We start from the raw sequence: 25,962 nt of genomic DNA, 5'->3' as shown, positions 1-25,962 counted from the left end.
CTCCAGGTGGGTGCACAGCTGTCAGAAATATGTCGTGCGCAATGCTCCAATGCCATAGGGACATGACTCGCTTGCAGAGGCGGACGGAAGCAGTGCCCCCTTGGCGATTGATGTAGAAGACAGTGGCAATATTGTCTGAAGTGATCTGAATGTGTTGGCCGTGAACTGCCAAGAGTTCTAGGCAGTTGATGTGGAGGAATCTTTCGTACACTGCCCATTGAACTGTCAATGTTCCCAAGTGGGCTCCCCATCCCCACTTCGAAGCGTCGGTCATGACAATGGCAGACAGGGTCGGCCGTATAAATGGCATTCCAGTCAAGAGATGGTGTTCCAGTGTCCATCATTGTAGAGATGGTAGGATGTAAGATGGAACAGTAAGTAGGGTCATTTGGTGTTGTCGCTGTGGGTGAAATGTCCGGACAAACCACAGTTGAAGAGGGCGCATGTGGAGTCTTGCAAAGCACAGAACGGAAGTGGTTGCTGCCATGAGACCCAGCATATGTTGGAAGATGAAGGCTGTTTGAGTACGGTGCATAATGATGGTAGTGGCAAGGGATTGAATATGGTGCACTCTGTCCATCGGAAGGTAAGCTCTGTGTGTTAGAGTAGAAAGGCGTGCTCCTATGAACTGAATGTTCTGCATAGGGTTGGATTTTGCTAGATTGACCTGAAGTCCTAGTAGAGGCTAGTAGAGCCAGGATGGTAGAGACGTCCATTTGGAGTTGCTCCTTGGACTGAGCCACGACAAGCCAATCGTCTATGTATGGGTAGATGGAGATCTTCTGTTGTCGGAGCGAGGCTGCCACCACCGCCATACATTTTGTGAAGACCCTCGGCGCTGTTGAAAGACCGAACAGAAGGGAACTAAACTGGTAATGTTGATCCTCGACGGCAAACCTGAGAAATCTTCTGTGATGATGACTGCTGGTGAGGTGGAAGTAGGCATCTTGAAGATCTACTGATGCAATCCAGGCCTGCTCTGGAATTAGTGGTAGAATGGATTACAGGATAATCATGCGAAATTTCTTGTAACGAATGTGCTGATTGAGTTTGCGCAGGTCTAGTATAGGGCACTGACCCCGTCCCTCTTTGGAACCAGAAAGTACCGGGAGTAGAACCCTGTGTGATGGAACTGCAATGGAACTGGTTCTATAGCTGCCTTGTCCAGCAAGGTGGTGATTTCTTTTTGGATAGGAAGGGAGGGACGGGGTAGTTATGAATCTGTGGAGCTTTGGGAGCAAATCGAACTCTATGATGTAGCCGCTGTGGATGATCACCAGGACCCAGGAATCTGATGTTATTGATTCCCACATGGGGTAAAAGGGGCTTAGTCTGGTGATGTGAGCAAGATGTCTGGTGATGTCTGTAAAATGTTGTGGTGGACAGAGATGCGGTATGAGAAAGTCAAAGAGACTGTTTTGACGCTGGGGCCGTCCTCTTTGTGGTTTGTGGAAGGGCCTTTTGATGGAATGGCTGTTTGGCTGGAGGTGTCCTGCGTTTCCAGAAATCGGATTGTTAAGGTGAGCGGGGCCGCTTATAATATGAAGGTTTCCAAACTCTCTGTCGATTTGGCTGAGACTGTTGCTGGTTAACTCCCAACCTTTTAGCCCTTTTCCTGCTGTCATCGACTGTGGTTAAAATGTCATCTGGAGTGGCGTTGAAGAGTCCTTAACCATCAAAAGGTAGGTATTCGATTTTGAACTTGATGTCAGGCTGTAAAGTAGAAGAACGGAGCCAGGCATGGCGGCGTAGGGCAATGGACGTGGCCATGGTTCTAGATGAGCATGCCACTGCATGAAGCACTGAATTAATTTGCTGCATACTGACGCGAGAGAGCTCCTGAAGGATGTGCGATGCCTGTTTCTGTGCTGAGTCTGGTAAGGACGAGACTAAAGTATTAAATGTGTATGCCGAAAAATACGCCAGATAGTTGTGAATTTTCGAAGTAGCAGTAGAAAGAGAGTAGATCTTTTTCCCTAAAGTATCCAATTTCCCCCCCTCTTTTTCAGGTGGAACCGGGTGGCGCGTCTGCTTAGACTTGGATTATGAGTGAACGATCATAGAATTGGGTGCCAGATGGTTGAACAGAAATTTTGAATCTGGTGCATGAATTTTATAGAGAGACTCAATCCTCTTGGATGTAGGTGGGACTGATGCTGGTTTGTCCCATGCCTCTTTTAAAGCTTCTAGATGAACTGGGAGCATAGGGAGAAAAGAGCCCGCCGGCAAGTTTGCATGCACCAAATCATGAACTATGTCTGATCACTCTGGGTAGGTCAGTGGTGAGTTTGATATTTAGGGCGGCAGCCATATTAGAAAGTAAGTCCAGGTAAGCCTTGGATCCCTCTGATGGTGAAAGGTCGGCTGGTTTGGTAATATCTGAGGCTGGAGAATGAGGTGCAAAAGTCATTGATTGGGAAGAGTCTGATTGCTCGGCTTCAGATTCTTCAGAAGCATCAATGGCAACATCGGTGGGAGCTGAATAAGTAGGCTGGGTAGGTATCACAGACTTAGTTGTCAAGGAAGGCTGTTCAGGTTGTTGTTCTGAAGATATTGAACAGACTGAAGTGGACCTGGCTGATGATAATGGCTTAGATACTAAGGCATAACGTCTTGGATGGTGAGGGCTTCCGAAGGATCTAGTACAGGAGACCTCCTCACGGTACCGAGGACGGTAGGAGTCTTCACGAAGTCGATGTTCCCTGTACTGATAATCCATCTCACGGTACCGAGGGTGGAATGATTCCTCACGGTACTGAGGGTAAAGTGGTTCCTTATGGTACCGATACCGATGTGACTCCGAAGATGGTGACCTATAGTACCGTCGGTACCAATGGGGGGATGGTGATCTGGAACGCGATGGGGTGAAATAGTAGTGGCTTTCCCGACAGTGACGTGGGGATCGTGCTGGTAGGACTCGAGTAGATGGCTCCCTCGGAGTCGATGGTTCCCTTCGAAGCGGAGACACTAGGGAGACTGTCTGCTGCTTACAAGGTAAAGAGACCTCTCAAAAAGAATGTGGTTCGAGAAGGTTAGATTGTTGACTCCGAAGACGCAGTGATTCAGGCAACTTGATGTCGAGGATCTTTTCCAGTAAGGATTCGTGGATCGAAGGTGATCTTGAAAGAATATGGACGATCTCTTCGGGCCTCGTATCAGTATGCTCGGGTGGAGTCGGCACCGTTGACATCGAAGCTGTAGCAGGAGCAGTTGGGTGCGATGTCGAGGTCATATTGGGAGACCTAGCAGCCAAAGACCGATGATCTGTCTTCGACTTCGATCGATGGGTTGTTGAATCCGATGGCTTTGTGGAAGTCGATTCCACATATGATCTTTCTTTTTGGAATTGTAAGACTTCTTGGAGTGCTTCCCAGACTTATGCTTGCTGGGAGCCGATGCCACGGAAGCTGCCGGTCGAGCCATTTCCCTTTGCGTGGTTAGGGATGATGGCAAAATTTGAGACCCCGAGGCTTGAGACATTGCAGGCTGTAGAGATGACTCCAGAAGGTGGCTTTTGAGCCTAGCCACGCGATTCTTTTTAGCCTGCTTCCCAAACTGACAACAGTAGAGGCAAGTGTCGGCTCTATGGGTCTCCCCCAAACAGAAAAGGCACAAGGACTGTCCGTCTGCATACGGAATCTTAGCCCCACACTGAGTACAGTTTTTAAAAGTGATTTTGTTATCCTTCCCTTCCATCTGACCGGGAAGAGAGGGGAGAGGGGGAGGGGAAGGGGGGAAAAAAGATAAGGAAGGATAGATTTTTTTTTTTTACAATACCGGAGAGGTGAAGATGAAAATTTGAAATGAAGAACGATGAAGACGCAAGTAGTGAGGTGAAGATTGCAGAGAAAAGACGGAGACGCAGCGAGGTAGGTGTATCCCGGACGGCGATAAAGAAGAAACTGGGTGGGTGGAGCGCCTCTCTCCTGTTCTAGGCATGCGCAGTGGATGCCTCCTCCCCAGAACGAGAGGGAGTGCGCGCCAAAATTAACGCTTAAGATTGCTTTGAATTCTCCGAGGTTGGGTTCGATCCAGACAGATAACCCATGTGTGGGACTGCACAGAGACCACGAAGAAGATCCTGGAGTTTCTTTCCCTCAGGCATAGGGCAGAGGTCACGGGGTGGGGGAGCTGTGAGTTTCCTGCACTGTGCAGGGGGCTAGACTAGATGACCTTTGGGGTACCTTTCCAGAGTTATGTTTCTATAAAGAGTAATGCTTTGCACACAAAAACCAGTCAGCAATAAGACATCTTTAACGCCAACAGTAAAAGCTAGTCTTCCCGAGATCCAAGATACTTGTCACAGCTTTTTTTCCTCTTTTTTGTAATGAAAGAACAGAAGTCAAATAAATCAGACAAACAACTAGGGAACTTTGAAAAAGCATTATAAAAATGAATTCTGTTCAGGATAAATAGCTTCTAGACCCAAACATCTAGCATAAACCATTTTTGAAGGGAGAAAAATAGAGTTAGCAGTTTCATATGCTAACTACAGAACTTTTCTTCCAAATTTATTCTTCAGGATTCATCAACTGTTATCTGTTATCCCCATGGCATTGTATTAGCAAGACCAATATTTATAGCACTAATATTCATAAATCTGTGGGAGAACTCATCTATCAGTTTTAGGCAGCCCTTTACTCAACTAGCCCTCCGCTCTTAAAGCGTGATATTCAACTCAAAGCTATTTTACCAATATAAAAAGCATCATTAGTCAAAGAAACTACATTTATGCATAATACAACATTTGAGACTCCCTCTCCCTCTCCTTCCCCAAGAAAGGCAACAAAATTCTTTGCAAAATGTACTTCATGACACACCAATTCAAGCCAATGAAACCCAGTTGCAAAAGATGGTCTCTCACATCCTACAGACAAAAAACAAGGGATACCCACAAAAATTAGAGCTTCAAATACCAGTCCATGTCAGGTTTTCAAAAGATATGCATCAGAATTAAAAAATACTAAATCAGAGGAAATGTTGCGATGATCCATGCGAAGTCCAAAAACAAGAACGAAATCTGTGTAATAACTTTTATTAGCACCTACCAAGTTCACACAAAACAAGACACCTGTGATGTTTCCTGGGGTTAGATGTTACCACATAGGATTTTTCTGCCACTCTTTCCTACTTTCCTCAGTCTGCTGAGAAAGTACAGTGGGATGATTTTTTATTTTTTTGAGGAAACAGTAATTTATTTATTTAATTTCATTTACACCCTACTTTTCTCTCCAATGGGGACTCAAAGTGGCCGACAACATCTTGCTCCATTTTATCCTGACAGTGTGTCAGTGGTCCAAGGTCACCCAGTAAGCTTGTACAACAAAGTGGAAATCCAAACCCAGTTCTCTCAGATCCTAGACTAAGGATGGCCACATATATGGGATGGCTCAAAGCCCACTCTGTCTCATTGGGTGGCTTGGAGAAGGCATTTCTCTCTTTAAATCACTTCTCCAAGCCAAGCCAGCCAGCAGTTTGGAGAATGCATTTAAAGTTAAAGTTGCTTTCTTTCCACCACTCCCTCCCCCATCAATTTGCCTGCCTGTCTTCCTTCTCTCAAGCATCTGATGTTTATTCTGTGTGGCTCTTACATTAAGCAAATTTGGCCACCTCTGTTCTAGCGCAATATTGAACCATGCTGGCCCTCAAAAATCTAGGCCTGGGTATACACCCCGCCCCCAACTTGAGGCTGCTATGAATTATGAGGCAAACTGACAGGAGGATAGGGTTTTTTATTTATTTAAATATTTATCCCCTATTCTTTCCCCTGGTAGAGACTCATTTAAACGAACAAGAACAAATTCATTTACAAAACAACACCCTCCAGGTAACTATGATAAACACAGAGAGGTGAGATTTCAAGTTTTAAACTGTGAATACCAAGGGGAGAAAGAGTTGGATCCCTGAAGGATAAAATGAGTCCAGCTCATCCAAATTATGTATTTCCCTAAAATCACACACAAATCCCTCCCCCTTAATTCATAGTTTTCTGCCTCTTCATTTCACAGCAGACTTTTGTCTCTAAGTGGAAAGAAACACATGCTCCATTGATCACATTCAGGCTTGCTCAAAGCATCAAATCTCACAAGGAAAGCAAAAGTCGCAATAAATACCAGGTATCTTCAATTTCCCTTTGATAAAACCTTGAGAACAAGACAGGCTGTTTTCCAGGAACCCTAAATTGGTGTCAGGTGAGAAGATGTGTGAACTGCTGGCATCGAAATATCACAAGCTGCAGGTTCACAGCGGGAAATGAATCGACTCTGAACTCCAGAGGCACACAACAATAAAAAGGGAATTCTTACAAAAGGTGACCTGACGGGTGGGCTTTGAAATACTTGTTATTATAAATGAGGTCGCCTTAGGAAGTTTATTAAATTTCTTCTATCACTTGTATTTTTTAGCGTTGCAGCAATTTGGCTATGAACAGCAGGATTCTTCACTGAAAACTACAATGTCTGGAAATAACTTGAATACAAAGGAAAGGACACACTGACTTCTAGAAAAAGATTTCTGTACCGAAAATGCGAAAGTGATTAGAAACTGTACTACATAGAACTCTAAACTTTGGGGGGAGAGGAAGGGAGAAATCGTCAAGCACACTAAAAAGTTGCCAACTACAAAGCACGCAGCAGAAAGTCCAGCAGCTAGCAGTAATGTTTATTCAAAGTTGAGAACAGACAGAGCATGGCCATCAACTCTGTTTTTATTTATTTATTTATCATGCTTTATATCTCATCCTATCCCATGGTGGGCTCAGGTCGGATAACGACATAAATAAAATACAAAAAATATAATTAAGAATACAAGAGGAGCCGTGTTGGATCAGGCCAACAGCCCATCCAGTCCAACACTGTGTGTCACACAGTAGCAAAAAAAACCCATGTGCCCTCAGGAGGTCCATCAGTGGGGCCAGGACGCTAGAAGCCTTCCCACTATTCTTCCGCCCCAGCACCAAGAATACTGAGCATCACTGCCCCAGACAGAGAGTTCCAATGATAAGCTGTGGCTAATAGCCACTGATGGACCTCTGTTCTATATGTTTATCCAGTCCCCTCTGGAAGGTGTCTGTGCTTGTAACTGCCATCATCTCCTGTGCCAGTGAATTCCATGTGTTAATCACCCTTTGGATGAAGAAGTACTTCCTTTTATCTGTTCTAACCCAACTGCTCAACAATTTAATTGAGTGTCCACAAGTTCTTGTATTGTGAGAAAGAGAGAAAAGTCCTTCTTTCTCTACCTTCTCTATCCCCACACTTAACCTCTGCACCAAACTGGAGGGATGGGGATACAATGAATTAAGGTTAAGGCACTCAGAATTAACAGTCAGTGCTACAGTCTCCATTTCTAGCTCTCACAGTGTTATGCTCAGGAAAGCATAGGTTCACTCCAGCCCACCTTTGCCATTCTGGAAGAACTATCAATAAAGGCAGGTTAAAAATGAGATCAGCAGCCAAAGGCCGTAGCTGAAAATCCCAGGAAAATTAATGGGATGTCATCTTTTTCAAGATCCCACCTGAACAAACTGGAACATTTCAAAAACACTTAATAGTACACCTGGCACAATAAATCCAGCTTCCTAAATCTTCCCTTACTTTTCTTGGAATGCAGATGCTGTTTGGACTACTTTGGATTCTCCTCTGCTAGAGCTGCCGAACTGCAAGTGGTAGCTGGAGATCTCCAAGGATTACAATAGATCTCCAGGCAACAGAGATTAACAGAGATTTCTTGCCTGGAGAAAATGGCCACTTTGGAAGGTGGATTCTGGGGCATTATAGTCCCTCCCCTACCCAAACCCTATCCTTCTCAGGCTCCACCCCCCCCAAATATCCAGGTATTTCCCAACCTGGCAACCCCACCCTCTGCCCTCAATACCTGCAGCTTCTCAGCAGCATTTAAGGAAGACAACAGGAATCACATTGACAACATTCTCCCTCTCTTTTGGGGCCTCATTGAAACACATTTACTTCCTCATTTCTATTCCCTAATTCCTGGCCTTGATCTGTCGTCCATGAGTTGTTAGCCCCAAATTCTACCTTCGTTCCCATTATTCTTGGACCTGAATCTGCCAAGCAATTTTGCAAAAAGACTCTTAAGAGAAACAAAAATGTAATAGAAGAGTGCTTGAAAAATGGTCCTTAGTACAGGACAAACTTTGCTTCCTCCTGGCTTTACAACAGAGATAACAGACACATATGCCAGTTGATCAAATGGTGCTTCTGATGTTGAGCTCCTTCCACCATGTTTCATATTTCAAAGGGGAACTGTTTCCCATTTGCATTTTAAAAAGCAATTCATCCATTTATCTTTGAAAAAGGAGGAGGTTTTGAGAAGTGCAGAACTGCTAAGTAAAGGGATGACTTTTGATAACATCATACAATGGACAGCCAATCAGCAGCATGTTTTGCTGTCACCTGCTTTAAACCTGTGCAATCTGTTGGTTCTCACCCTCACCCTGGAACTCACCCTGGAAAGGAAAGACAGACTTGCATGTAATGCCTCAAAGATACGCTTAGGACAACACCAACTGCTCTACAACTGTCTTTTCTTGTCTTCTCCCTAAAACCAGCTCTTATCAAAACCCAGATTACTGGGCTCTATTCCCTATCAGAATTTCTTAATCGGAAAGGTTTCCAGCAATCACACAAATGCTACGTGGGTCATTTCCCCTGAAAAAAATGCCATGTCTTCCTCCAACTATCTACTCTTGCAGAAATACCAAGACTAACAGCCCAACTCTGCACCAAACAGATTTAAGGTAATTTGGGTACTTCTCAGTTTCCAATCATTCCTGCCTTCTCAGTTCCAGCCTCCCTTCTCAAAGGTATCAGTGGAAGTTTTGGTAAAGTACATTCTGCAAGTATATTTATACTTTCATACATTAAATGTAGAAATAAAAGATAAAATGTTTTCCGTCCACTTACAGGAATCATCCAGTTGGCCAGATCGCCGTATTTGGACACTTGCATGGCTCCGAGCATAGTCAGATTGACATGCCCTCTGTTAATTTAAAAAAAAAATGAAATCGACATATATTTGTGATCAGCATCAGGAATTCTGGCATACTTTCCATCACTACAAGTTCTCTAAACGGGGATGAACACTTGTGAAATATACCCGGATACATGGGTGACTTGCGGCACCATCCTAAACAGAGTTAATGCCCTTCAAAGTCTATTGAAGTCAACAGGCTTAAAAGGAGGTAACTTTGCTCATGATGGCACTACAGAGCTGCCTTCCTAAGCATGTTTGTTAAGAAGACCAACAGAGAAAAATAAAGCTTCCAAAGACATGTGTTTCTGTTTGTACCGAGAGGTCTGCAATCCCGCTGCACACTCACTTGTTTGGTTTGGTTATCTAAGGACCAAATGAGACATTCTAAGAGCTCTAGCTCCTCTCTTATCATTTCACTCTTCCTTGAAATGCCCAACGCATGCCAACATCTGATGTGCCGTGTCTGCCACTAACCTGAGGCAGAGGAATGCTAATCGGGATAAGACCACATATTAAAATTAAGAGACAAAGACAAAGCAAATTAGTAGTGCCTCCATGACTTGCAGTGTCTTAAACTTGATCCTATTCTATTCTCAGAGAGTGTCTGCATTTTCACATAGGTATACTTTAGCTCTGTTGCTTTAATAGGCTTCAACCAGCAACATTCAGACGTCCATCACGTACTCATGGGTTTATTCTTCCTGCTGCTCCCCTCCCCAAGACTGACAGCCCAATTCAAAGTTGCTTGGGGGTCCAAGCATAAACCTGGAGCTCCAGCACAATCAGGGGTTTCCTGATATACACTAGGTCAGAAGTATCATACGCCGCCCGTGAGGCACACGCAAAGCTATCCCTGACGCTGTCGTGTATAAGCCAGCTCTTATTCCTTCAAGTGGTAGAGGAAACTAGCAAGATTCCTACAGCTCAGTGGGAGCCAGGACATTTCATAGAAGTAACCTGTTTCTTGCCCTGACATGGATAGCCCAAGCTAGCCCAGTCTTTTCAGAGCTCAGGAGCTAAGCAGGGTCAGCCCTGGTTAATATTTGGATGGGAGACCACCAAGGAAGTCCAGGGTTCCTATGCAGAGAGAGGCAATGGCAAACCAACCGCCCCTAAATGTCTCTGGCCCTTAAAACCCTATGGGACTGCCATAAGTCAGCTGAGACCTGAGGGCAAAAAAAGAAAGTGTTTATTGCAGTGGGTAACTCCCTGTCCAATGTGAAGGCCCTGCTGTTAGAGGAGGGGGTTACTGTTAACCCTTTTCCATCAGACATTCCCAGCCCCAAGTGCAGTGGGCAGGGGGCACAAGTCCACCTCCCGCTAAAGCTAGTATCAGCTTGGAATCAGGGTGAGGGGATTTCAATGGAAGGAATCTAATACAGCTCCTCCTCCTCCCACAGCTACATCAAACAAAGCATGTTAGAACAAAATGGCTGGAAGATGTTCCGCATAATGAAGTTTGACCTTCAGTCGTCTACCCGATTCATATAAAGCCAAGGACTGCAGAAAACAATTACAACTGTTAGATCCAATGAGCTGACATTGGACAACAGGCCTGTACTGTTAATACTGAGCAAAATCAAGTCACCTGTTACGTACCCTCTGATCATGGCAAAAGATTCATCGCTAGAGAAGTAGGAAGCTCCTGGAAGTACAGTGACTGTCTCTTTTCCTGTAGAAGAAACAAGATCCTACATTTGCAATGGCCGAGTGAGGAAATCTCTTTCATTTATTCGTTCAGCCTACTTAGAAGATTTGTAGAACTCTTTGCAGAAGAGACAACACCAATATACCAACATTTCTCTTGCAAATAGAGTCCCATCAACTTTGAGCAAACTATACTAGAGAAAAAGTTTGAGATAACAGATCCTCTTGACAGTGACTCAGTCTGGATGGCATCTTGAACTTCATTTTATTTTATTTACTTCATTTGGACCATGCCTCTCTCATGGAGAGCCAGTTTGGTGTAGTGGTTAAGTGTGTGGACTCTTATCTGGGAGAACCGGGTTTGATTCCCCACTCCACTTGAACCTGCTAGCATGGCCTTGGGTCAGCCATAGCCCTGGCAGAGGTTGTCCTTGAAAGGGCAGCTGCTGTGAGAGCCCTCTACAGCCCCACCCACCTCACAGGGTGTCTGTTGTGGGGGAGGAAGGTAAAGGAGATTGTGAGCCGCTCTGAGACTCTTCGGAGTGGAGGGCGGGATATAAATTCAATATCTTCTTCTTCTTCTTCCTCCTCCTCCTCCCAAGGGGGATCCATGGCAGCTTGCATCATTGTCCTTTCCTCCATTTCATCCTCACAACAACCCTGTAGGGTAGGTGAGGCTGAGAGAGTGTGACTGGCCCAAGGTCACCCAGTGAGCTCCCATGCCACAAGTGGGGATTTGAATCCAGTTCTCCCAGATTCAACATTCTTAACGGCTACATCACACTGGCTCTTACACTGACTTCTGCAAGGGAGGTCTAGATCCAAATTCTTACTTAGACATGACAGCCAGTGTGGACTAGGGTGCTGGGAGGCTCAGGTCCAAATCCCTACCCTGCCACAGAAACTTGCTGGGTGACCTTGGGCCAGTCACTCTCTCTTAGCTTAGCCTACCTCACATGAGCCTTACAAGGATAAAATGCAGAAGACAAGAACATAAGCCACTCTGTCTGCTGGACAGAAAGACAGGGCATAAATGAAGTAAATAAAGTTCACTGAGAGTCACAGAATCATCGAGCTGGAAGGGGCCATACAAGCTATCTAGTCTAACCCTCTGCTCAATGCAGGATCAGCCTAGAGCAGGGGTGGCCAAACTGTGGCCCAGGGGCCACATGTGCCTCTTTCACACATCTTGTGTGGCTATAGAAGCCCCCACCACCTTGCTGGCCAGCTTGGAGAAGACATTGTCTCTTGAAATCACTTCTCCAAGTCAAGCTAGCTAGCAGCTTGGAGAATGTGTTTAAAGTTAAAGTTGCTTTCTTTTCACATCTCCCTCCCTCCCCCATCTATTTTCCTTACTTCATTCCCTCCCTCCCTCCAACTCTGACTTTCACGTCTTACAGCTCTCAAACATCTGACATCTGTGGGCCACCCCTGGCCTAGAGCATTCCTGTACCAATTTGTACAGCTACTGCTTAAAGACTGCCGGTGAGAGGGAGCTCACTACCTGCCTCGGTAGCTGATTCCACTGTTGGACAACTCTTTCTGTTTCCAGCTGGTACCTTTTTGCCTTTAATTTAAACCCATTATTGCGAGTCCTCTCCTCTGCTGCCAACAGGAACAGCTCTCTGCCCTCCTCTAAGTGACAGCCCTTCAGATACTTCAAGAGAGCCACTATGTCCTCCCTCAACCTCCTCTTCTCCAGACTGAACATCCCCAAGTCCTTCAGCCTTTCCTTACAGGGCTTGGTCTCCTGGCCCCGATCATCCTTGGACACTAATCTTCCCTTAGTCTAACCCAACTCTGGTTATTATGAGGAGACAATGGGAAAATATGTACGACTGTGTTTTTGAGATAGGACAGGATATAAATGGTATTGATAGACAGAGAGGTGTACCTGCATTGATAAGATCGGGATCAACTTCATTTTGTAGTGGATAAGGCCCCTAGTTTCAAAACAAACAAGAGACACAGTCTTATAGCAGCTCTTCCATCAAATACCTTGACAACAGCTCTCATAAACACCTTCTTCTTCCCCTCCCTTTTTTTCATGGTTATCTGTCACAGCTTCCATGGTCATTCTTACCAAGCCAAGTACTCCATTTTCACTTTGCAGGTGAACTGTTATGTCAGGACTGATGAAGTTGCTGGCAAGCAGTGGGATTCCAATGCCCAGGTTAGCTGAAGACACATTAGTCAAGGTGCAACTGGATCAAAAAGCCTCAAAAACCATTCTCATAAGAACATAAGAGAAGCCATGCTGGATCAGGCCAATGGCCCATCCAGTCCAACACTCTGTATCACACAGTGGCCAAAAAACCCAGGCACCATAAGGAGGTCCATCAGTGGGGCCAGTATACTAGAAGCCCTCCCACTGTTGTCCCCCCCAAGCACCAAGAACACAGAGCATCACTTGCCCCAGACAGAGAGTTCCAACAATACACTGTGGCTAATAGCCACTGATGGACCTCTGCTTCATATGTTTATCCAGTCCCCTCTTGAAGCTGTCTGTGCTGGCAGCCGCCACCTGTGGCAGTGAATTCCATGTGTTAATCACCCTTTGAGTGACGAAGTACTTCCTTTTATCCGTTCTAACCCGACTGCTCAGCAATTTCATTGAGTGTCCACGAGTTCTCATATTGTGAGAAAGGGAGAAAAGTACTTCTTTCTTTTTCTCAAATAATAACTCAAATAATTCAGCCATGGAAAAAGGATACCATACATGCCATCATCAAATTCCAGAGCTGCTCGCCTGATGATCCTCTCTCTGACATTGTCTCCGGCTTTCTTTTGCTTGCTTTGGGATTCGTCGGCTTTTCGAAGGGACAGCCGCTAAATGTAAAAAAAATGAGGTTTTACAGACAGATGTCTTTCACAGCTCTTATGTGGATATTAAAGGGAAGGCAGTGCCCCTCAGGTATTTTAGAACAATTAAGAAATAATTTCAGTAATAACAAGCGTTAAAAAGGGTTTATAATATCATTCAGGCATTCAGCGTATTCGGTATACATTATCTTGTGTTAATCCTTAAAAAATCTTGTAACCTTTAAAAAACAACCTTGTAAGGTAGGTTGTTTTTGTCCCCAGACACAAGTGTGGGGGGGGGGGGTTTCCCCTCAGGCTGAGAAAACAATGGTTTGCCTAAGCCCAGCTAGCATAAGGGTGGGCAACATTTTATAATTATACAGCCAAAACGACATCAGATGGGTTTCCAAAGGGAATTAGAGAGATTCATTGAGGACAGGTTCATCAGTAGCTGCTAACCATGGTGACTAAAAGGACCCTCCATATTCATAGATAGTAAATCTTCGAGTACCAGTGCTAAGAGGCAATATCAGGGGATGGCTAAGGGGGCTTTTATGATGTTCTAATGTCCTCCATTGCCCCATCTGGGTATCCTTAAGCAGCAGAACAACCACCAAGACTGCAGATGGAAAGCGACCAAGTGTTGCTCCAGGATGCCACCTGCTGGTCAGCTTCTGTGCAGTGCCTGAATAAGAAACCCATCCCTCACTGACTGCAAGTAGTTGCCCAGGAAACCTTCCTGAATTAAATCCTAGAAGTGGAACAATGAATGGCAATGGTACCAGAAAGGTAAGAGCTCTTCAAGGTTCACGGTGACAATGAAGAGGGGAGGGGAGGGGGATTAATCCTATTCATTTTTGTTCACAAGACAGCTCCTCTGCTGGAAAAACACCTGCATGGATTTGAAGGAAGAGAGATGTAGGCTGCCAGCGTTCTGCAGCTCTCAAGGACTTGGCTTGGGAAAGTATCAGGTCTGCAAACAGATCTGACCAGCAGCAATGCAAAGTACTTTGATTACAGCAAACACAGAAACACGGGATTTAAATTGATGGTACATGAATGTCAAGCACTTTTTAAAATCCATTGGAATATTTTCTCTGATAATGGCTGAATGTTACAATGCTGTATTTGAATCCAAGATCCATGGCTTTTCTTTGACAAGGCAGACTTCCAACAGAGCTTGGAGAGGAAATTAAGCCTCTTCCCACCCCTCTCCAGACACACACGAAAAAGAAAAAGAAAGCCAAAAGCATTCCTGTAAGCTTATTATAATACATTAAGAGCCACGGGTGTTGCTGTGACTTGCAGCTGGATCTGAGCTCCTGCCCTTCTTGCTTTAATTTTTATTAAGTAACTTCAGAAATCAGAGAAATAAAGGTTTCTCTACAGCCTCTTTTTATGCCATGCCATGTACAGGACTGCGATTACTGCTCTTCTAATGGGATAAAGGCAATGTACCTACCGTATTTTTCGCTCCATAAGACGCACCTGAGCATAAGACGCACCTAGTTTTTAGAGCTGTTTGTGTGAATTTAGAGACATTTGTGTGAATTTTTTGCAGTATTCGCTCCTTAAGACGCACACACTTTTCCCTCCACTTTTTTTGGGGGGGGGAAGTGAGTCTTATGGTGCAAAAAATACGGTACTTTTCCCAAGCACTAGGTGCATCAACTTTATACCGGAATCACACCTAGCAATCTGCTGGAAACTGCATTAGACCTGATACAATTTATGCCTGAAAATGCAGTCAAAGGCTCCTAGTTAGATGCTGCTTTTATAGGTTTCTCTCCATGACAGTAAACAGAGAAGGCTGCAGTTTTCTTTTGCCGTTCACTATCTGACAGGGCTGATCCCTAGCAGGATTACAAAACTCAGCAGACCAGATTAATCCCTGCTGTAACTGTGGTCTAGACTACATAAAAATCCTTGGAAACAGGAAGGCTTCTTGTGAAGGGAACAGAGCACAGTACTAGAACTGAGACCACTGACGCAGCCAAGAGCAGGCCCCTTTGGGAAAGAAGGAGCAAGTAGTGACTTAAATCACACCTATTCACCGACTGAAGTTAGCATAATGTGTAATGGTTATGTCAAGCGCGCTCATTTCTGGACTGCATTTTTCTATGTAGAGAGCAGGTCATCAGCTCTCCATCTCTCCCTCCTTATTTACAGCCAGAGGGCAAGTAGTAAACCATCTGGCCCTGAGATGTTTATGTTACAGACTGGCATTAGTACCTTCACACCCACGGTTTCACACAGACAGTCCTTATCTCTCCCCAAAGAAGTGTGAGAAGGTTTGATGTTTCCAATAGCCTAAAATTCCTTAGTAATAAAATAGTTGCTTAGTAACCTTTGAACCCGTGACTCAAGTATGCATCTGTAGTGTAACCTTTGATGATATCCTATATAGCAACTGTGTAACTGTTTGTACCCCATTACTCCCAAGGCTTGTGTCCTTGGTACAGCTCCTGAGTTTCTAACAATAAACCTACTTTTGATTCAAGACAAAGGACATAGTTATTGAGAAATATTGGCGCTTGACAGGTTAAAGTACTTGACTAGGATTAAGGCAACCCCGCACTGCCCTGAATCTCCTGGGTGACCTTGGCCAATCTCCATCTGATCTACCTCACAAGGTTGTTAAGACTAATTTCTGAGGGGTGGGGGGAGACACTGTACACTGCCATGAAATCCTCAAAGGAAAAATGATATCAAAGCCAATCTACTACTGAAGTTCAGAGTTTACAACAAAATCTCATTTGGGCACTAATTTTTTCCTACACTATTGCTTATTGCAACATAATCCTGAAAATGCATAGGGAGACACTGTATTGTCAAAAATTGCAAGATGGCAGAAGTGTTAAACCTTACCTCAATTCTTTTTTCATACTTTCCCCCTTGGATGAGGCGGTGAACGTAGATCTTGGGGACGTGAATATCTTCTGGGGCAAATGCTCCTACATCAACAATTTCTTCCACCTAGTAAAGGGGGGGGCAACCACAAAATGCGATGTCTCTGAGAGTTATAAAAGATTAGAAGATGGCAATACCTCAGCTCCTTCTGCTGCTTTTGAGGTGAGGATGCAACACTGCTGTGAGTTGATAAAGCCACCATAACTACAGCCAAATCTTTCCCATCTCTCCCCCTCCATTTACCCAGTCTAGGCAATAACCACTTTTGGTAGGAAATCCTACACATGTTCACTTATAGGTAAATGTTCATAGAATCAAAGACTCATAGAGTTGGAAGGGACCTCTAGGGTCATCTAGTCCAACCCCTTCCACACAATGCAGGAAACTCACAAACACTTCCCCCTAAATTCACAGGATCTTAGTTGCTGTCAGATGGCCATCTAGCCTCTGTTTAAAAACCTCCAAGGAAGGAGAGCCCACCACCTCCCGAGGAAGCCTGTTCCACTGAGGAATCGCTCTAACAGTCAGGAAGTTCTTCCTAATGTTGAGCCTGAAATTCTTTTGATTTAATTTCAACCCATTGGTTCTGGTCCTACATTCCAAGGCCAGAGAAAACAATTCCACGCCATCCTCTATATGACAGCTCTTCAAATACTTGAACATGGTGATCATATCACCTCTCAGCCGCCTCCTCTCCAGGCTAAACATCCCCAGCTCCTTCAACCTTTGCACATAGGACTTGGTCTCCAGACCCCTCACCATCTTCGTCACCCTCCTCTGGACCCATTCCAGCTTGTCTATATCCTTCTGAAAATGTGGTGCCCAAAACTGAACACAATATTCCAGGTGAGGTCTTACCAGAGCAGAGTAAAATGATACCATCACATCACGTGATCTGGACACTATACTTCTCTTGATACAGCCTCAAATTGCATTTGCCTTTTTAGCCACCACATCACACTGTTGACTCATGTTCAGCATATGATCCACTAAGACCCCTAAATCATTATCACACATACTATTGCTAAGACAAGTCTCCCCCATCCTATAACCATGCATAGGATTTTTCCTACCTAAATGCAGAACTTTACATTTATCCCCGTTAAAATTCATTTTATTGATTTTAGTCCAGTTTTCCAGCCTGTCAAGGTCATCCTGTATCCTGTTTCTGTCTTCTTCTGTGTTTGCAACCCCTCCCAATTTAGTATCATCTGCAAATTTAATAAGCGTTCCCTCTATTTCTTCATCCAAATCATTGATAAAGATGTTCAACAAAACAGGTCCCAGGCCAGATCCTTGAGGCACTCCACTTGTCACTCCTCTCCAAGAGGATGAGGAACCATTCACAAGCACTCTTTGGGTGCAATCTGTCAACCAGTTACAGATCCACCTAACGGTAACAGGATCCAAATCATATTTTACCAACTTGTCAACAAGGATAGTATGTGGAACTTTATCAAAAGCCTTACTGAAATCAAGATAAACAATATCTACAGCATTCCCCTGATCCAGCAAGATAGTCACTTTCTCAAAAAAAGAGATCAGGTTAGTCTGACATGACTTGTTCTTGAGAAAACCATGCTGGCTCTTAGTAATCACATCCATTCTTCCTAAATGTTCCAGGACCGACTGTTTGATGATTTGTTCTAAAACTTTTCCAGGTATAGACGTCAAGCTGACAGGTCGGTAGTTACCCGGATCGTCTTTTTTCCCCTTCTTGAAGATGGGGACAACATTCAACTGCCTCCAATCTTCTGGCACCTCTCCTGTTCTCCAAGAATTCTCAAAAATAAGCCAGAGGCTCAGAAATAACATCCGCAAGCTCTTTTAGAACCCTTGGATGCAATTCATCTGGCCCTGAGGACTTAGTTTCATTTAAAGAAACGAGGTGTTTATGTACTACTTCTACGCTAATCCTAGGTTGGAACTTCATACCCTCCTTATATGTTCTGTTTTTGCCCTGTTGAGCACAGTTTCCCTCAGAAGAGAAGACTGAGGAAAAGTAGGAACTGAGCAGTTCCGCCCTCTCTTCATTATCTGTTACAATTTCACTTTCTTACCCTCGCAATGGGCTACCATGTTCTTGCTCTTTTTCTTACTCTGAACATAAGAAAAGAACCCTTTTTTGCTGTTTTTAGCATCTTTGGCCAGCCTAAGCTGATACTGAGCTTTAGCTTTTCTAACTTTTTCTCTACAAGCACTGGTGATTTGTTTATATTCATCTTTGGTTACAAGGCCCTCCTTTCAATTCCTAAAGGAGTCTTTTTTATTTCTCAAGTCTTTAGAGAGCTGTCCATGGAGCCACTTTGGCTTCTTTAGGCTTTTTCCATTTTTTCTTTTCATAGGAATCGTCTGTGATTGCACTTTCAGTAGTTCGCTTTTAAGAAACTCCCACCCTTCCTGAACCCCCTTCCTCCTAAGTATTTCTGACCATGGGATTTACCCAGCATAGTTCTAAGTTTATCGAAGTTTGCCTTTCTGAAGTCCAACCTATAAGTCTGACTACATATAGCTTTTTTCCTTCCCTAAGACTGTAAATTCCAAAATCACATGGTCACTACTGCCCAGGGTGCCCACTATTTTCACTTCTTCAATCAATTCTTCCTTGTTGGTGAGAATCAAATCCAAGATAGCAAATCCCCTTGTTTCCTTCTTCACTTTCTGGAAAAGGAAGTTGTCAGCAAGACAAGTCAGGAATCTATTTGACTTTTCATTTTTAGCAGAGTTGGACTCCCAACAGATGTCCGGGTAACTGAATCTCCCATGATCACTGTATCCCTTCTCTTGGAGAACTTTTCAATCTGCTGTAGAAGTATCTCATCCAAGTCCTCTGACTGACTTGGTGGTCTATAGCAGACGTGCACAATAATATCACTGTTATTTCTTACTCCTTTTATTTTTACCCAGAGACTCTCAACTGAGCTGTCATGCTCAGATTCACATATTTCCTCACAAGTATATACCTCCTTCACATACACTGCTACGCCTCCACCCTTTCTCATTTGCCTGTCCCTTTTAAATAAGTTGTACCCCTGAATCCGAATATTCCAGTTGTGAGTGTCATCCCACCAAATTTCAGTAAGGCCTATTATGTCATAGTTTCCTTCCTTTATTACGACTTCCAGTTCCTCCTGTTTGTTTCCCATACTCTGTGCATTAGTGTAGAGACATCGAAATCCACGTTTTATGCATCCCAAGGGTTTAGTTTCCGTACAAGCCTACAAGGTCACATTACCTAGTGTATGTACCACTCTTTGCAAATCTTTAATGTTCTTATCCCCAGTTTCTGGCATCATACGAGGCTTTGAATTATTGTCTCACTCCCCCATACAATTTAGTTTAAAGCCCTCCTTATTAGGTTAGCAAGGCTGTTACCAAACACCCTTTTCCCTACTGCCGTAAGGTGCAAACCATCTCCCAATAGAAGATCACCATCTCGAAAGCGTAAGTCATGGTCCAGAAATCCGAATCTTTCCTGACGACACCATCAACTTAGCCAGTCATTTATTTGAAGTATTCTTCTTTCTCGTCCTAAGCCACGGCCTTCAACAAGAAGCCTGACGAGAACACAACCTGTGCACCCAGCTCCTTCACCTTCTGATCAAGAGCCCATTAGTTTTTTCTAATACATTCAGGGCTATGATGGGCAGTATCGTTCGTTCCCACATGGATCAGCATGAAAGGATAGTAATCCGTGGGCTTGATAAGTCTTCCAATCCTTTCTGTCACGTGCTGGATGCGTGCACCCAGCAGATAGCAGACCTCTCGGGATGACAAGTCTGGTTAGCACACTTTGGGCTCCACCCCTCTGAGCAAGGAGTCTTCAATCACCACCACCTTCCTCTTCCTATATTGGGGAGCAGAAGCTCCAGGCTTCTTATCCACAGGATCCTGAGAAACTTTCTTCAAGCTTTGTAGAGGCTGGGGAAGTAGCCCTTGTTCCAATGGCTCAGAATCAGTTACGGTGGGGAGATCCTGGAACCTACTGCTGAGTAGCAGGTTCTCCTTCAGGTTACATTTTTCCAGGAACCCACCTCCAGTGTTGGGTCCTCTTCTAATGGCTGAGAGACCGTTTCCTCTCCCTCCTCTTATCCTTTCAAGAGCGCGTCATGTGTTTTGTCAAGAAAATCCTTATCTTCCTTTATACACTGCAATGTGGACAATCGTGACTCCAGACCCTGTATCTTTTCCTCCAGCAGGGCCACTAACTTACACTTGCTGCAAGTGTAATTCGTGCTATTCTCAGGTAGAAATACAAACATCCCACAGTCTTTACACGTCACTGCCTCTGCTCCCTCACCAGCCATACTGCTGCAATCCATTTCAAAATTTTCTTTATCTTCACTTCTCTTTAAATCTCACTACCAACTGCCACTTGAAACTTGAAACTACTTTTGAGTAACTACCTACCTTTCTACAAAACCCCTAGGCTAGACCCCCAGGCTAAGAGCCACAGGCCAAGATCTCGAGCCTCTGGCAGGGATAAGCCTTGCAAATTAAAGGCTCAAGTCCCCATCCACCTCTGACTCAACAGCCAGAGCAACAACAGAGGGTGGGGCCAGCAATTACCCCCAAGCAAACAAGCTCTCCTCACTCAGCAACAGCCACACAAAAGACACACAAAAGCAATCAATATTGCTGGTTTAGAGGTCTTACTTCTAACTAAGGATACTTCAAAACTGTAGCATTAAACTTTATGGAATTTAGTTAAACCTTCTTCCAGTGCTAATCAGCTAATGGACTACTGGCTGTTTAGAAGATTTTTAAATGAGATTTTCTCATGAAACAGAGCAATTAGAAGGCAGTTTTTGTTACATCTCCCTTGATGTCAGCCAGTTTGGGATAATAAATTTAGTGCACCAGATTAGCATTAAACAATAAGCACAGTGTTCCCTTCTTTTCATATTCGTTGTTTTGTAGTTACCTCCTGTCATGTCTACTGTTACCTATAAATCTCCCTTGCCTCATTCAAATAATAGGCAGCTGGAAAGTTTTACTTTGGGGTCCAGGATCAGCAACAACTGTATTCGTAATCTTATCACGCACAAACACAAAGTAATCTTCCAGTCAAACAAACAAAGCAATAGGTAATGTTTCTACTGAAGATCTGCTAGCTTCCTTAAAATGTGGCTTCAACTGTGTCCCCTTGCACACACCCCGGCATTAGCTGGTACTGTAATACACATGAAGTTGCGTTATACAGACCCAGATCATTGGTCAGTCAAGGTAGTATTATCTACATAGACTGACAGCAGCCATCCAGGGTTTCAGGAAAAGATCTTTTGCATCAGGAAGAGGTCTTTCACATGAGCCAGTCTGGTGTAGTGCTTAAGAGCAGTGGACTCTAATTGGGAGATCCAGGTTAGATTCCCCACTTCCCCACACGCAGCCAGCTCTGAGTCAACAGTTCTCTCAGAGCTCTCTCGGTCCCACCTACCTCACAGGGTGTCTGTTGTGGGGAGAGGAAAGTAAGGAGATTGTAAGGAGCTCTGAGAGAAGGGCGGAGTATAAATCCTCCTCCTCCCCTTCCTTCTCCTACCTGGTCCTTTTAACTGGAGATGCCAGAGATTGAACCTGGGACCTTCTGCAAGCTAAACAAAAGTTTTACATCTGAGCCACAGCACTTGAACATATGCAGTATATATTTCCTTTGCTGAATTATGGAAATTTTGCTCTGTCAGTCCCCTGATAGTTTTTACTCCAGAGACAACAGACAATTCTAAGAAACTGCCTGTCTGCAGCAAAATTGTCTTCTAGTTCTTGAGACCAGCTATAACATCAAAATTCACTTCGCTGGGGAAATCACTGGTTGTAGAATAATGAAGCACAATTCCAAAGCCTTAAGGTACACGTAATCATATTTATTCAAAATTCCAGAAGAAAACCTACCCACCTCATCTCCAATTACCATAAAGAGATCAAAAGAGAACACTTGTTCATAGCAAACATTACTTAAATATTAATTTGATGGGTTTGAGAGACATTTACTACTTTAATATAAGACCATCTTGAAATGATGGTACTTGTTGTTCCCCTATTATTTCAAATTATTTATTGAATCTCTCTGTAAAGATCAGGAAATAATTGGAAACAGTTCCTTCTTCTGTGATATAGTAAGGAGGCGGGGAAAGAAGCGGCAGATTTTTAACTGCAAAATGTGAACAGCCTTCTAAACTCATTTTTTTTCAAATTATGAGATGAAAATACTTTAAATATTCTTAAAACAGACTGTACAAAATTCATGACAATTTGTTTATATTAAGGGACTTTTAAACTACCTTTCTTCATGAGACTGCGGATTTGAAGTGAAAACAAATGCATAAAATATAATGATAACCTTACACAGGGCTTTTTTTGTAGAAAAAGCACAACAGGAACTAATTTGCAAATTAGGCCACACCTCCTGACATCACCATTGTTTCACACGGGGCTTTTTTGGTAGGAAAAACCCAGCAGGAACTCATTTGCTTATTAGGCCACACACCCTGGTGCCAAGCCAGCCAGAACTGTGTTCCTGTATGTTCCTGCTAAAAAAAAAAGCCCTGACCTTACATGAGAATAAATGAAATCCAATCTTTCTTTTTCTATTGCCTTCCCATACCCCTGGAGTCACACCTGACACCCTCACCCAATGGTGGAAAGACATGTACATTTTCCATCCTAACTTTCTAGGACTGTCAACCTCCAGGAGGTGACTGGAGATTTCCTGCTCTTACAATTGATTTCCAGGTCACAGAGATCAGTTCACCTGAAGAAAATGGCCACTTTGGAGGGTGGATTCTACAGCATTATACCCACTGAAGTCCATCCCCTCCCCTACTCCCAACTCCACCCTCCTCAGGCTCCACCCCCCCTCTCAAATCTCCAGGTATTTCCCAACCTGGAGCCAGCAACCGTATAACGTATACTGCTTGTTAGCCAAGTCCATTGTTTCTGGCTGTTTTGCTGCCCTGACTTTTCAGTTTGTTTGATCTGAGAATGATTCTTTCAAAGAGCATTGGGGTCTGCTAGACCCCACTCAAAGTAAGGGACAATTGGGTGGGAGTAAAATACTATCCATCCAAAGTATTGGGTCCTACATGAACTCAAGAGAAAAACACCATGCTATAGTAGATCCAAAAGCCTATTCTATGTCCCAGTGTCTAACAGCATTAACATGGCATGTCTATTAAAAAAAAAAAGAATTTAAGAAACCAAACAGTCTTTTATTATATATTGCAGAGAACAAAGGGGAGATATTTTTAGACTGGGGGAAAAAAACCACACCATGCATTACTAAATGTTGGCTTGATTAAATTTATGCTTTCTCTTTTTAATGCTGTGAATCAATTCAGACCACCCCAGAAAGTACAATGATAGCCTGAGGGATGAAAGATGCTGCATTTGTTTATTCGTCAAACCATTTTGGACACAATATCATTTTCGGAACTGGTTTTAAAAATCAACGACCACAGAAGAAAAAAGCTCAAAAGCTTTCCACTCATTCTGTTTAAATACTTTCCAAGAGCAGAATTTGCCAGGAAGTTCTTATGGAGAAGTCCTGTGCCAGAACACAACCATGGATAATGCCAGCAGGTATTGTGAGCCATATACACTGCATGACCTCCAAGGTTATTTCTCTTGTTGCTGTTCATTGCCCCAATGAAACAGGGATAAGAAGGGACACTTCTTATTTAAACACATCTTGTCTTCCCTCCCTCCATCAAATGGGCCCAGGACAGCTTATATATATTATGCATCAGTATAAAAGGAAACAAAAACAAAGAGCAACAATACCTAACTATTCCACCACAGATCTTAAGATATTGACTTTTTAGAGGCACACAAACAAAACTTCTAAGGCACACCCTCAGAAATCAAAAGATGGCACAAAAGCCATCCAGCAACCAGGGAGAAAGACTTCGAAGCCCACTCACACAGAGTTTACTACTCAGTTCATAGATCTCTGGTTCTTATCAAGACATTTCAGGGAAAGAAGCCTCACACTGCTTCAATGGCTGCTGGTCCTCAAAATAGCTTTCCCAGCCTTCCAACCATGTATCCTCAGCTTGTACTGAGAACTAAAGGCACATAGTGGCTGTTGGGGCGGGGCTTCCCCATACCAGCCAGCTAACTGGCCACAGGGAGGAGGTCCTCACCCAGACCTGGGGACTAGCAAGCCTATTCTAGTGAGACAAAAGGGGGGGAAGTGTTGTGTGAAGCAACAGGCAAGCAGATGGCTGAAAGGGGAATCTTAAGGAAAGGCAACTAGTGCTCTGAAACAGTAAGAGGACAGATTCTCATAAACAGTGCTTGGAAAAACAATATGGCATCATGACCAATGGTTACATGAACCTCTACTGTCTGACTAGCCTTGATTCAAATCACTACTCTAGGCAGGACAGCTTGGGAAAATCTACTCTTTATTATTTGCATTATATGATTCATTCTTACTTCACTTTAATAAATGCAAATTCATACACTAATCCTGAATGCGGCATTTTTCAGCCATAAACCTATAAAACCTGAAGCCAAGAAGTGTATTTCTAGACATATAAATGCACTGGGGACCTACAGCCAAATGGGACTCTCTGGCATGTAACGACCCTGGATGTTTTACAAACACAGCACATTCTGAGGTGTTCACAGCTGTCAACATTGGTACATATAAACACACACCTGCATAAAGTGCTAACCGGCCGGACTTCATGGTGTAACAGCGGCTTGAACTGAAGTCCAGCACATCACTTGTCACTCTATTTTCTGTACTGAGTAAAATTTATATTCACTACGGACTTAAGCCAGCAGTTACTAAAACATCAGCAATGAAAAGCGAGCAGCAATATTCACAAATCTAACATGCAGCCCATCTTCGGCTATTTATACTCGTCAGATACTTTAAGTGTAAGGGTCAGACACAATTTGGAAATGCCATGATAACTCCAAGACATCTCTCTCTTGGTTAAAACAAAAGCTGGGGGGAGGAGGTACTTATTATTAGGGTTGTGGGGCAGAGAAGGGGAGTTTAATTCCTTCCTCCTGTTGTTCCAAACTCATAGGACTCCACTAAAGATGCAAACAGCTCTCCAGGGGGCACCTGAGGTTACAAATTAACCCTCCTCCTCTTCTTCTGATCTGGCAACACTAATGTGCACAGGGGAGGGGGTGGGGGGTCTTTACCAAGGAAAAGAAACATTGGATAACCATTTACAGATCTGCCAGCATGCGATTTGCTTCAATCCTAACCTGCACAAATTGCCTTCCTCCAGAGAAACCCATGTCAGCTTACAACATTAGCAGACATTTTTAAAGATTCTTTTTTTCCCTTAGAGAACCAGCTGCCATTTAAATGTACAGCTTAAAATAAAACCTCTACACCTGAATGCTAAGAAAACCAGATGGCTTGTGATCTTAATTCAGATTAATTTTTTTTTAAAGCACTAACAGCAAGCAAGGAAAATATCCTCCCTCCCAATACTGCACAGAAAGTATTTCAGGCTTTCGTGAAAATTTTAATCAGAAGGCAACCTAATTTACAATGCATTTTAAACTACCTAAGAGCAGAACCTGAACTGAAGCAGAACGAAGTCCAGTGACACCTTTAAGATCAAAAGCTTATACTTTGAATAA

At 43.7% G+C, this 25,962-nt stretch overlaps 1 protein-coding gene across 1 annotated transcript in view; it reads right to left on the bottom strand.

The window, feature by feature from the left end:
• OXCT1 (3-oxoacid CoA-transferase 1) overlaps positions 1–25,962 on the bottom strand; it is a 79,594-nt gene that overhangs the window by 19,644 nt on the left and 33,988 nt on the right. The window contains exons 8-13 of the mRNA XM_060236039.1: positions 16,312–16,419; positions 13,356–13,470; positions 12,725–12,819; positions 12,536–12,584; positions 10,594–10,666; positions 8,925–9,000 (exon numbers count right to left, since the gene is read on the bottom strand). Coding sequence (XP_060092022.1) covers positions 8,925–9,000; positions 10,594–10,666; positions 12,536–12,584; positions 12,725–12,819; positions 13,356–13,470; positions 16,312–16,419 — 516 coding nt within the window. The remainder of the gene's footprint in view (positions 1–8,924; positions 9,001–10,593; positions 10,667–12,535; positions 12,585–12,724; positions 12,820–13,355; positions 13,471–16,311; positions 16,420–25,962) is intronic.

This window comes from Heteronotia binoei, chromosome 4, assembly GCF_032191835.1.
Source record: "Heteronotia binoei isolate CCM8104 ecotype False Entrance Well chromosome 4, APGP_CSIRO_Hbin_v1, whole genome shotgun sequence".
In the NCBI taxonomy this organism is placed as follows: domain Eukaryota; kingdom Metazoa; phylum Chordata; class Lepidosauria; order Squamata; family Gekkonidae; genus Heteronotia; species Heteronotia binoei.
Note: the sequence above shows the minus strand (reverse complement) of the source record. Positions and strands in the feature narration are given on the sequence as shown.